Source organism: Scophthalmus maximus, chromosome 7, assembly GCF_022379125.1.
Source record: "Scophthalmus maximus strain ysfricsl-2021 chromosome 7, ASM2237912v1, whole genome shotgun sequence".
Lineage (NCBI taxonomy): Eukaryota > Metazoa > Chordata > Actinopteri > Pleuronectiformes > Scophthalmidae > Scophthalmus > Scophthalmus maximus.
The window spans coordinates 16,902,058-16,915,250 of NC_061521.1; the positions used below are offsets into that span (position 1 = coordinate 16,902,058).

At 39.9% G+C, this 13,193-nt stretch overlaps 1 protein-coding gene across 3 annotated transcripts in view; it reads right to left on the reverse strand.

Moving 5' to 3' along the window:
* The window catches only part of shank3a (SH3 and multiple ankyrin repeat domains 3a), a 140,602-nt gene that overhangs the window by 88,600 nt on the left and 38,809 nt on the right, over positions 1-13,193 (reverse strand). For all 3 annotated transcript variants that reach the window (XM_047333243.1, XM_047333241.1, XM_047333242.1), the window contains 2 exons: positions 5,478-5,681; positions 3,213-3,284 (listed from right to left, as the gene is read on the reverse strand). In XM_047333243.1, coding sequence (XP_047189199.1) covers positions 3,213-3,284; positions 5,478-5,681 — 276 coding nt within the window. The remainder of the gene's footprint in view (positions 1-3,212; positions 3,285-5,477; positions 5,682-13,193) is intronic.

The window sequence follows — 13,193 nt, forward strand, 5'->3', positions numbered from 1 at the left end:
ACGTACACTAGCGAAAATGCGACACATGTGAGTTTAGCTTGTGAATCAAACTGGGCAAGACATATCAGTTTTATTCAAGCATATTTCGTACTTTGATATTGCATGTCTTTTCTCAACTGGTTCATTATATTAGCACCAATATGATATGGCATGTGAAATGCCCTCGTTCTAGCGCTGTGCTCTGTGGCCTCCGTGACCATGTTACCAAATAGTGCGTTACTAAATGATCTCCACTACTGTATGTGCCTCTCTTCCGGTTTCCTCCAGCTAACCCCCCTCCCTGTGCCCCTTGTTGTCTCCATCTCTATGCCCAGGGCTTTCATTCATAATTATATATAAAGTAACCTATCTTTCTATCCATCCATCCATCCATCCAGCAATCTGATCTTGCATGCCACAGTCTATCATCCTGTATTGGCTGCAAAGGACGTCCCATAAACTGTAAACTGCATGAGGTCTGTGAGCTCCTTACATGGTCACATACATTTGCACTGATGAAACCCTTGTCTCGGGCAAACCATTAGCTCTCTGTTCCTAATGAAGACGACAGCAAGAAGTAGGTGATTTTGTGAGTAACTGTTCATTCAATTGCTGGAATGCGGGCCTCACGAATTAAATCAGTTCCAGCCCACAGAACTTTATTTTAAATTCTCATTAGATACTGCTACCGATTAAATACATCACTGTGAAAAGTGGATGAATGACACACACACACACACACACACACACACACACACACACACACACACACACACACACACACACACACACACACACACACACACACACACAGCCATAGAATATGGCATTCTGGTCCTACAATGAAAACTAAATATACTGTTTTGTGTTGAATTAAGTACTGATATTTACTGTAAATTTCAAGGGAAAAGGTTAAATTCTAATTGTTATTGAGTAAGTTTGAGTAAAATACTACTTATTAGAGTGCTATTAATTTAAATTGAGGGGGATTGGACAGTTTCTACTGAAGCCCTTTTTGACACTGCAATAAAGCATCCCCCGTTCTGCAGCCCTGTCTATTGCATGGCCGACCTCATACACAACACAAGTTCTCTTTTTCCCCCCTTCGAGGTTTACTATGTACATTTTCCATGCAGCCTTGCGGCCATGCTGCGTGGTGAACCAGGACAGGGTAAGGAGGTCTGCTTGGGTCAGGTGAGGAGGGAAAAAGAATCCTATCAATTATGACCTCATTTTAAACTTTAGCCTGCGGCTAATGAACTCCATATTAGCAAAGTAGGCTAATGCTTGACCTCTGTCTGACAGGGCAGCTTGCTGCACGTTGAATAGGGATCACTGCCGAGGGTCCAAGAGTCACTCATAACAGGATTTCCCTCTCTACCACTGGGCATTATTATGCAACAAAAGCTCAAATTGATTCAGATAGACTCCTCGCAGGCGGTTGCTGAATTGTTCTACTTTGTAACTGGGATAACCTTCCTGTCAGATGAACACAGCAGTAAAACTAAACCTACTTTGGCACGTCACATCAACAAAAAGGGTTACCCTACAAAATTAGCGTACTGGTTGTTTGCGTGAGCAGAGTCTGAATTATTGTTTCAGACCACACCTGGCTGCGAGAATCACACTCTTCCTTTCCCGTTTGAGAATTGTACACATTCCACTTGTCTCTCGTCTTTTGTCAGGTGATTTAGGCGGTAAAAATACCCCTTAAACTGCATCAAGGCAAGAAATGATCTCGGTTGAGTATGTCAGTTGAAAACCACTCGTACCTTTTGCCAAAGCAATGTAGCACAGTAGCAGACGGAAGCACCTCACGCCAGCCTCATTAGAAAAGACACAATATTTGAGAGTGTGACTCATCCCACTTAGGATTGCTTTTCTGCATCTCCCTCTCATTCACTATTTCACACTTTCTTTCTCACTGACTCTCTCAATGTAAGTAGATAGCAGATAACATTCACTGCCCCTGAATATACAGCAAATGGAGAAAAAAAAGCAGAAAACCAACAATAAACACCAATCTTTCCAAGAAACCATTTTACTGACATTATTAATGCCAAGTAAGTATAAGTGCATTCCCTCTGTTGTAGTTTTTGACCAGTTGGGTGTTTTGCGAAATCCAGGACACAGCCAGGAATTCCTAAAACCTCAAGAGAAATCTTAGCAGGCCTTTTATCATCTTGGCCTCTACTCTCCAAATGTTGGGCTACTGAAGTGGAAGTGGGCAAACAAAGGCCCTAATGTAAACTACGTCTCAGCAAAAACAACTCGGGTTGCCACAAACTCAGCTCCTTTACTCTATATGGAATAGTATTTTTGCTATATTCTGGACAGATTGATATACTCACAACCCAATGTCTCCCAGGCACTAGATTTAGTTCCTTAAACTACAATATGTGAGGATTAACAATATGATAAAATGCCTCAAACCATCATGGATTTTCATGGCAAAATCAGCATATGCTGCAATTTCCGGCAAATGCTTTAAATTCTCGCTGCCGTCTGTTTCACTCATTTCACCCACATATGCACACAAAAACAAACGAACAAACACCAAAAAATATCATTGTCTCATCTGCATCTTCTGGTTCTTCAGAGCTGCCACTCTGCACCTGTCTACTAGTCCGCCTGCTTCAACACCCGTTCCTCATTACTTCACTAGTCGTCTTATATCCATACAGTCAGACACACTGTCAGATTGTCCATGATGCTTTATCCTTCTTCACTGTGTCTGATATCGTGACCACCTGCCTACCTTTGACCACCGTCTGGCAGCATTAGCCCTTTTGCAGTGTTTGTCAGTTGCCGTCTATAACCCTGCCTATTCACCAAGTTCAGACTGATTTTACATATCGGGTAAACAAGGAAGAAACATACCCACCCAGTGCAACTTACTGAGTGTAAGGTAAGAATGTTGTTATACTGTACACAGGACGGGAGATAAGTTCAACCATTATGACTTTTATCTCTCATTATCGTTAATACTAATCGTGGCACAGAACATACCTGTCTGTGATCTGGCTTCAAGCCTGTACGAGCACATGTTGCTCTAATGCAAGGCTGTTAGGGCTCCACATGGCATACACATGAATGAACCAAATAATACAACCTGAGTAAATGTGTTTCATATATTGTTCTTCTGGTGTGTCATTCACTCAGTTCAGAAGGTCGTACAAAGAAAAAGTTCTTCAGATGTCAGTATGACAGAGGACAAGGGAGTCTGATCTTACCTTGGTGTGGAGCTTTGAGAGTTGCTTTTCATCCAGGTGAGTCTGTGTGTACACACGTCTTTTATAGCGGAACTGAAAGACAAGAACAACGAATATGAGAGGCATGGGTGATTTTTTCCCACCCCTTTAATTTGGTTTAGGTCTTGATTGCCTCATAAAGGCACTAAACACAAGACTAATAATTATCACTGGAATTATTTAAGTTAGTCCAAATTTCTCTTTCTCTACTGAAAAAATCATCTGTATTGGTTTCTGGTTTTTGTACTTAACAGCTCATGCATAACAGCTCTTACAAATTTTCATAACTTGTCATGAGCCAGATCATTCAACAGGTCTGTTGCATGCTGCTTGTTTAATAGACAGGTTTCACTGAACCCTTACAGCCTATAAAAGCTTTAAAAATGTGTTTCACTGTCGATGATTTGCAATATATCACAGGTTTGTGTGTGTGTGTGTGTGTGGCAATCAATGACACACAGCACGCACATACACACACCAAACTAGTGAGCTTCAGACTTTTGCACATACAAACAGCATGAGTCGCCTGAACAGCAGCATTAGTAAAAAATGGAAATTCTAGACAAAAATCAAATCAGAGTTGATGCACTCATATAAGATATATATGATTGCTTGTGCATCACATATACAGTTTAACTGCTGTTTTAATAACCCAATTCCTGCCATCTACCACTTAGCTTTTATCTTTCTTACAACAGACTTATGTCTATGAAGAAAACCACTCACAACATTGCCCCCAAAGTGTTCCAGGTTAATACAGTAATGCTGATTGGATCATTTCTAGCAGAAGGCTGTGTGCTCTACTTTGATTTTGTACATTCTTATACAAATTATGTTGTATTGTAAATATTGTGGATATTACATTGTTGAAAACATGAAGAATGTTTATATAAACCCATTTAATGCCAAACTCCAAAGTAGATGTTCTGCACTCACTTTTTGTGTCAAACAATGGAGAACTAAAGATGACTTGATTTTTCTAAAAGCCTATGAATCAAGAGAAGATGTCAAATCTAAAACAACTCAACTCAACAACTCAACAATATTACAATATCCAAAGTAAGTTGGGGCCATCTTCAACAATAACGTTGTAGTTAATAAAAATAATATATTCAATAATACTAGGGATTGACATTAAACTGAGGCTCAAGGGGGTAGAGTAAATCTTCATTACTCTCTTCATATCTTGACACATCATAAAACTAGAGATAATAGAGACGGCCAGTCAGAAAACCATCTTTGCACCACTGTCTGTAAAGAGACTCATCGGTAAAGGCCTGAAATTCTCATCACATCATGATGGACAAGCACCAAGATTATCTCAGAGAGATGACGGGCACTGTAGACAGCAGACTGTCACTGTGCACAATATTATTGTAGAATGGTTTGACTGACACATACGATCAGAAAGAAAACACACATTTGTCTAAAGACAACCACAGCAAAGACTTCAGCAGATACTCCCTATTTACAACAGCTCACACAATGACTTAAAAATGACAACAGACACTTTGTGTTAGATTTATATGAAGAAAATGGTCTGACACCCTGACGGCAATGACCCATAATGGTCCATCTAAAATAGCTCAGTTCATTAGTGGTGGGTCTCTATAGGCCATCACCTTGAAGTTACAGTATATGGTAATTTGACATAATTTAAGGAAGTTGACACCTACATTTCAGTAAATCTACTGTTCAGTCTTTCTCAAGATGGATTACCAAGAGGACACTGAATTGCTCCAGGGTCAAGAATTCCAGGGACCCCGAAACCCCCAGAAAGTTTTATGTGCACTACAAGTCATATCTTCAATATGATTTATGTACCGTAACGTAGGTGTGTAAGAGTGCAGCTAAGATATTTTCTTTCCGTGAACACAGGTGGCTGGGCTTTTTGTTTTTCGGGTTATTTGGCTGGTTTGCTAAGTGCAAGAAATATGCCGAACTCCAAACTCCAAGATGATGTTTTGTTTTTTCCACACACCAAATATATTTAGTTTACTGTCATAGAGGAGCAAAGAAACCACAAAAACATTCACATTACGAAGCTGAAATCATTTGCCACAAAACATTTTTGTTTTCAATAACCGATTATCAGAATAGTCAGCGATTCATTTAGTTGTCAATGACTTATTCATTAATCGATGAACTGTTGCAGCTCTATATCCTATAATCTTTGTCTGGCGGGTGATACAGATTGATTATTGTGGTGCCATGTCACTTCACACACTTGATCCATACTGCACCTACCTCCAGGTAAGGTACAGGAGCAATGGATGGAAAGGGGTATTCCCTTAGCTGTCTCTCCTCATCCAGAAATTTGCCAGCCTTGCCATTGTAAGCCGGCTGGAACAGGCCATAGTTGAGTACGTCCTTCAGGCTCTGGTTGAGAGTGCACAGGATCCGCTGCTTGGACAGCCAGATAGGAGCGTCCACATTGAATTTCATACATTTCTGCGGACACAAGAGCAAAAGAGGGTGGAGGGTTAAGCACATGTCATTTTTTTCAAAATATCACATACTGCATTTCAGCCAAGTAAAACCAAAAGATTAAAGTGTGATATTTTCCTAATTCACATAAATATAACATTAAGGCGCTGGATGTCTTTCATCAGAAAGGCATTTATTGAACTTCTAATGACATGCCCGGGGGAGAAGCTAGGCTTTTTATTATAACAAGCTCTTCACATCGGTCCAACAGCATTTGCTGACTTCCCATTACATTTCACAAAAGGTCATCCCAAGAAACAGCAGTACAGTAGTTTCCATACTAAAGTAAACAAAACTGTAAAAACTCTTAGAGAAACGCTCTTGACACATTTATTTCAACAACATCATTTTGAGTCTATACTGTATGTTAGTGTGCATTATACATGCTCCGAAAATTAAACTGGACAATTTCTGATTCCTCCACCAATACCTGCAGTGTCCAGTCATAAATAAAACAATTCACAGGTAAGGATGCCTATGGGCAAAATATGATAAAAAGAATCCATTCGGTCAACTTCTATGCTCTAATAATCAACAGTGTTTCCTGTTAATTACAAAGACTGTGGCACCTCACCATAGTCTACTTTGTCCCGCCAAAGTTTCACAATGATCCAGTTATTTTTTTAAACTTCTAATATCAACATAAAAGATCCCTAACTTGGTGTTTTGCATTGTTGCTAATTGTAGAGCTGTGAGCAGTGCTCTTTGCCTTGCTACTCTCTCTCTCTTGCTCTCTCTGTCTCTTTCTCAAACCCCATGACCGGCCTGTCCTAGTCAAACTGGTCATCGGCAGCAACAGGAGAGATCCCGTTGCATTGGTGGGACCGTCCAAAAATCCATAAAGTTTTTCATGTGCTCAGCAGGCAGGCAGTACTCTCAGCACAACACTAGTAGTTTCTGCTTTAGTTGAACTAACACCTGCCCTCTCTGTCTAACTGTTATCCGGGTGCACAATAATCAACCCTCATCAGTCCTACCATGGTTGGCCCCCATCCCCCTTCAGCTACTACCACAGAAACAACCTCATTCTGTTAAAAAAAACTGAACTATATATGAAATACATAGTGGTACTGTACTCCCTTTACCTTTAATTACTGTTATTAAAAAAAATTGACAAAATTTGATTAAATGATAAACCTTAAATGCTAGTTTTACAATGTAAGACTTGAGTTAATTACTATGTTGGTTTTTGGTCTGAGTGTTAAGGACTATGGTTGTTGTGGGAAGGCAGAGCACTTCCCTCTGGTTACCACATTGTGGAGCCTGAGCCACAGATGGCACAGTGAGAGAGCAGAGAGAGAGTGAGTGAGCGGGAGTGTGCAAAACCCACAAGCAATAAATCAATCACTGCAGCCTGCAATATTGATTCTGAACCTCAACTCCATCCTGTTCATCATCACTATGTTTCTGACACTCAGATACAGCTGTAAAGATATCACATGTTCTAACTGCAACACAGTGCAACAGTCACATGCAAATGCCCAGGGGCAGATGGCAACTGGAGCTCACACATCAGTGCATCCAAAAACATTTTAAAAAAAAGTTTAAAATAGCTCATGGGATTCTGACTTTTAAAATATTAATAAACAGAAAAAAACATGGCTAAACTATTTTTTTTTGTTGCTCCGGGCTAACACCTTTATCAAAATAATACCTACATACACTATTGTTAGAGAAGGGGGCAAAGGAGTGGTTATGCTGGTTATGAAGTTGTGTTGAGCACTAATAAGGATTTTTGTTTGTAACAGTTAATTGTTTCATGGCACCAGGTCCTTTCATTTATTAAGCAGACACACTGTTATCTGCTTGTTGATGCCAATGGGTTTAAATGAGTTATTCATGCATCATCTGCATTGATGTGATATGTTTCAAAACAAGACTGTGATGATGAATTAAACTAGAATTACCAATCTCACAGTTCCACCAACAAGAACTGTGTCACGTGACAAGAGGAGAGTCGACCCGACAAGGCAGAAGAATCTGTTACGAAGCAAAAACTACTATTGGGCCAAAAGGGATTCAGATGACACTGATGAAATAATCTGCAAACTTTTGTTTAATGAAGTTGGCCGCCTCTGGACGCAGGCTCCGAAGGTACATCCAAAGACAGGTACACAGTGAGGGCAGGTGTTAATGTCGGGGTCTGTCTGCCTGCTGAGGATGGTAAAAACTTTATGGATTTTTTTAACAGTCCACTGGCCCACTGCCTTGGCGGGATTTCTCCCGGTGCTGCCAATGGTCCGACTGTGACAGACGGGTCAATGTGTTTGTGAGCGAGAGAGAGAGAGAACGAGCAAGTGAGAGAGCAGGCATCCCTTCAGGAGCACTTGAACACATCATGAAAACTGAGATGTAATCACACTGTAAATCCATCATGTTCAGCCATTGGTAAATGTTTCCCCCCTTCTGGTTTTACTGGGTAGTCTAAAAACATGGTTATATAACCACAACCACTTAACAATTAGCTATTTTAGTTTGTACAAGGCTTTTAAAAATGATAATAATAATAATAATAGGCCTGTTTTTCAGAGACCTAGTTTTGAACCCAGTTTTCGGTTATTGTTTTTTTTAATTATAAAATACTGTTTTTAATTCTTATTATTTCCCAACTCAGTAGAGGAATCAAACCACCAAAAATGGCAAATTCATTAAAAATGCACAAACAGTGGTTTAAACGTGTATTCATGCATATTTTTGTGATGTACTGTAACTGAAGATGTTTTGTCCCCCAGTGTAACAAAAGGACCATCAAATGTAGCTGTAAAAAGCCGGCTCTTCACTTTGAGAGTATTTTTTAATACACAGAGAGACAATGGAGGGCTGAAGAGAACGGAGGCTGGTACATGTGTGCTTATTTAATGCCAAGGCTTCCATCTGTAACCTGGAATAATTTCTTAATGCATCTGCCGTGAGACCGTAGAGAGCCTGAAGTTCAAACCTTAAAAAGTTCACCTCAAAATCATAAGCCCTGGCAATACCCATAAAACCAGCTCAATTATGGCAAAATGTCCTTGTGCGTTATTAGCCTCATGTAGGACTTGAGATTACACTCAATCAAAAACAGTCACAGCTTGGAAAGTCACTTTCAAGAGTGACTAAGTGGATGAAGAAAGTGGTTCAGCACATACAAAAAGGAATGCATCATCACTGTGGAGACCAATAAAAAAAGCTTCATGAGATGAACATCATCTCATATTTAATACTGGTTTTGAACTTATTACCTCCAGGAATTGCTGGCATCTGGACACTGTTATATCACAGAGCAGAAGGCGCATTAAATCTAAAGCAGAGACAGTACACACTACATACTGCAGCAAGCCAGACAAAATTAACCCCCGTCCAAACAAAGAAAGAACACAATGAAAACTCCATTACGCCACAAACATTTGCTCTACTGCGTAAGCTTTGTGTTGATGTGCTGCAAAATTACATTCTTATAAATCGTTTTAAATTACAAAATTTTAAAAAAAATTGCACCCGCATAAATACTTGACTGTTGATGGGCAGGCAAAAAGACTCAAGTCATCTTCCCTGCAAAGGTTTGTGCAATTTGGGCAGGTATCAGGTGCTATAAGGTTTTTATTTCAGTAAAATGATCTGATTTGGTTGGGGAGAAAACTCTTGACCCACCATGCAGCAACTGCTGAGATACTAGAAATGTTCATCTGACATGTAATTTTTGGGACACTGCTGTTATATCAGTCTGACACACTGATCACAGGGCTTTTGTATTGAAATTCAATTCAATTTTATTTTTTTCGTGCCTAACCACAACATACAATATCTCAAGGCACTTCATACTTCACTTCAGAGAGTTAGGCTCTGTTCATTATTCATCAGGATAAGGCATGAGTCGAAATAAGGGAGGGACATCAAAGAGCTTTTTTAAGCAAAGAGAAGGGACTTGGATTGTTAATTTTGGCTACAAGAGATGTCTTCTTGTTGTTTATTTCTCCTGCAGGATATGTTTTGGGTCATCTTTCGATTGCTTGGCATCCCCTCTCACACTACAACACGTGTGCACAGTATTTTAAGGCACTGTCCATACTGTAGGGCTGACTTCAAATCTTCCTATTCAGCCACATTTGTGGTTGCTATGTTGCCGGAGTGCAAAATAACCTTGGTTTTAGTTCTCAAGGTTGCAGCATGAGATGTACACGACGTTTTTGTATTTGTGAGTCTGTGTTCATCACTTGTACTTGCTAATATGCGTCCTTGCATAAATCTTCTCAAAAAACATAACAACAACTGATGTTAGAATAACCCTGACATCTAAAACATGTATCTATACTCTATCACTGAATAAAGGATAATTTTGAAACTGGTTTTGATTTAGCTCTATTCCTTGAAAAAAACATTTTAATATTTTTTTGTAGTCGATTTTTTGTTTAAAATACCAAAAAGATATTATAATCTAGCTAATGACAAGTTTGTCATACATTTTTAGTAAAAATATTATAATCATTTTGAGGCTACAACTGTCACCATCTTTGTGTACAGTTTCCACTGTTACAGGTGTGTGTCACTCAGCTCTGCAATAGTACAGACTGATCCACTTCAGTAAATCCAGTTAGCATTTCCGACATGTCTGTTGAACAGAACCACTCTCTCTAATCTGATCTGGTACAATCCTTCCTGCTCACCTGTGTGTAAATGTACCATAGTGTGTATGTGGCTACTTCATCTGGATTAAGAACAAGTGGTACTAGGTAAGTCATCCAGCTTCATTTAATTTTCAAGCCTTGTATGAAATCACTGTAAAATCAAGTTAAAATACAATATATCAACTGTGATATTAATCACCTTCTATATTTTAAAAGTCAAATACACTTTCTGACAATCAAACATTAATCAAAATTAATCGAATTAAGAATTACAAACTAATCAACATCTTTACACAAAAGCTGTTATCTCTGTGCCCTCTAACCCCTCTCCCCTGTTGAAATACTTAGCTCCTGGAGCTGTTAAAGACCCGGTTCAAAGGTATTTTAACCTTTTTTTTTCTTTTTACTCAGATAGCCCTTCTCACTCCCCATCACCAGTCACCATTTGCAACAGTAAAACACAGTGCAACAATTGATTAAATTATCTTGGATAAAATAAATTTGTGTAATTATTAATTAAACATAATGCATTCAGTATATAGTGACAGAAGCCCTAGTCTCTGCTACTATTGAAAATAAAAAATTATGTAGGCCGGTAGTGGTACAAGGCTGAGATTGTCAGTATGTTCAAAGCTCACTGATTTGCTGGAGATGAGAGGGGCCCCATCCTCTCATCTCATTTATCCTCTACCCCAAAGAGAGCTTGGGCCTCGTCTCCAAATTCACTCAACAATGTTTATGTTTCTACCGTGGCTGAATTTCGTAGCTCGATATTACGTCTGCCTAAGGCTGTATTTCATTGAAGACCAAACTGGACTAACGATACATTTAAAATCACTGTCTGGATTCCCCCTGTTAAAATCTACAGTCTCTCTCTCATGCTGCATGTTCCAAGCCCAAAGGAGGAAATGCTGCATTGTACCGGAACGTTTATCACTGCACAAACATTGTCAGGTTAACCAGCTGAACTTCAGAGCATGCACACTGGTACAAACCAACCAAGAGCTGCTCAGACCACAACTCCCCTGAGGCGTTCGTTGACACGGAAGGCAGATGGATAATTGACATGTGACTGTTAATTCATCCAATCACAAGCCCTCTTAGAAAAGTCACGCTACTGCGGGACCATTTGTCGGTGGGTATTTGTCAGATACATTAATAAATGTGTCTATGGCACATTGTTTCTGTACTGTATCAGTATTATTACTGTCAATATTGTTTGAGGTGTAGTATTTAGTACATGACTCGGTTTTATCTTTGGCTGTTTTGGAGTGAATCAGAAATCCGATTGGTCTACAGTGTATATGGGTTTTGAGCACGACAGAAAGGAATCAATTCTCAAAACATTAAGCAAACAAGAGTCATCAGGAGATGACATACTCCCCCGGCAAGATCATTTGTGCTCAGTTGACCTGCCACAGTCTCTCTGGTAAAAGGTTTAAATCTCCCTCTTACTTGTCTCTCCTCTCTTTGTTTTCTGCTTATTTTGCTGCCGTGCCCTACACGGGTTGCTGTTCCTCGGTGCCAATGAAAACAACTGTCTTCCCTCAAAGTTTCTCAAATAAAGGGCACAAATGAACCCCCCCCCCCCCCCCCCTCTTTCTCTCCAGTCGTACCTTTGAACTGCAATGCAGAGCCAGTGAGACTGAATATAACATTCAAAGCATGAGAGAAAGAGAGAGACAGTGTGTTCAGCAGGAAGAAAAACAAATGGATAGAGAGAGAGGTGTGTGTGTGTGTGTGTGTGTGTGTGTGTGTGTGTGTGTGTGTGTGTGTGTGTGTGTGTGTGTGTGTGTGTGGCTGATTGAAGGATTCTGTTTTTATGCCAATCACAACAACCTGTGCAGAGACGTGATGTTCCTTCATAAAAGGATCTTTGCACAAAAAAAGTCACCTCTCTTCCAATATTCTAGCTGCAAAGAAACGTGGGACTTTGATATTAAAATGCTTATAGACATCAGTAATGCGAGTAAGAGCCTGTCTGACTACAGGTTGTTTTTCATTTACACAAATTCCACTTTACCTTCAAGCATGATGAATCAAGTAAGACAAATACGAGCGGTGGTATAGCTACAAAAGCTACTGAGTGATCAGAGACTCACTTTAACTAGGGACCGCTGCCAGAGCTGTGACCATTCAGAGATTCCACAACCCGTCATTGAAACATCCATTTAGCAGTTTATGATATGTGGACATGAGCTGAGGCAGCATGCCATTAAGAATGACAGCGGGACAGCTGTGTGGGCCGTAGTAGGCTGTCACTTTCACTTGAGCTGCAATTATTCAGGAGAACCGCTGAATCACACTTCTCTGCCAAAGTGCATGTGTTGGCTGTGTTCCTGTTTGTTTACATGTGCAGCCAGTGTGTGCTAGTGTGTTTATCAATGCCCCTCCATGTCAAACTCATTCACACGCTGGTTGAGATCAGACACCCTGGGGTTAAACATTCTTCTCTTCAGTCTCCCATCCGTCGTCACACTTTTTCATCAAAGGCCAAGCCTTGATCTTTTGTCAGCATAAATTGGAGACATAAGTGAAAAATAGATGGACGGTAGCGCACAAGCTTGAGGGGAAAGATAAGAGAAAACTGTAGGTCACAATTGTGGATCATGGTGGGACAATGAACAGGAGATATCTGAAGGGAGACAGAAAAGGCGGCATGGTTCCAATTAATTACTGGATGTATGACACAAAGCTACAAGTGAATCAATGGGCATTTAGAGGGTGAAGGTAACTAGGTTTAAAATTGCAATACAATGAAAAAGCCTGTAAAAAAATGAACAATGCACTTTAAATGCAATGTGCATGTGAACAAAAACTGTTTACCTACCCAGTGAATGTGCATCTAAAGACAAGATGTGAAGAACTTCAC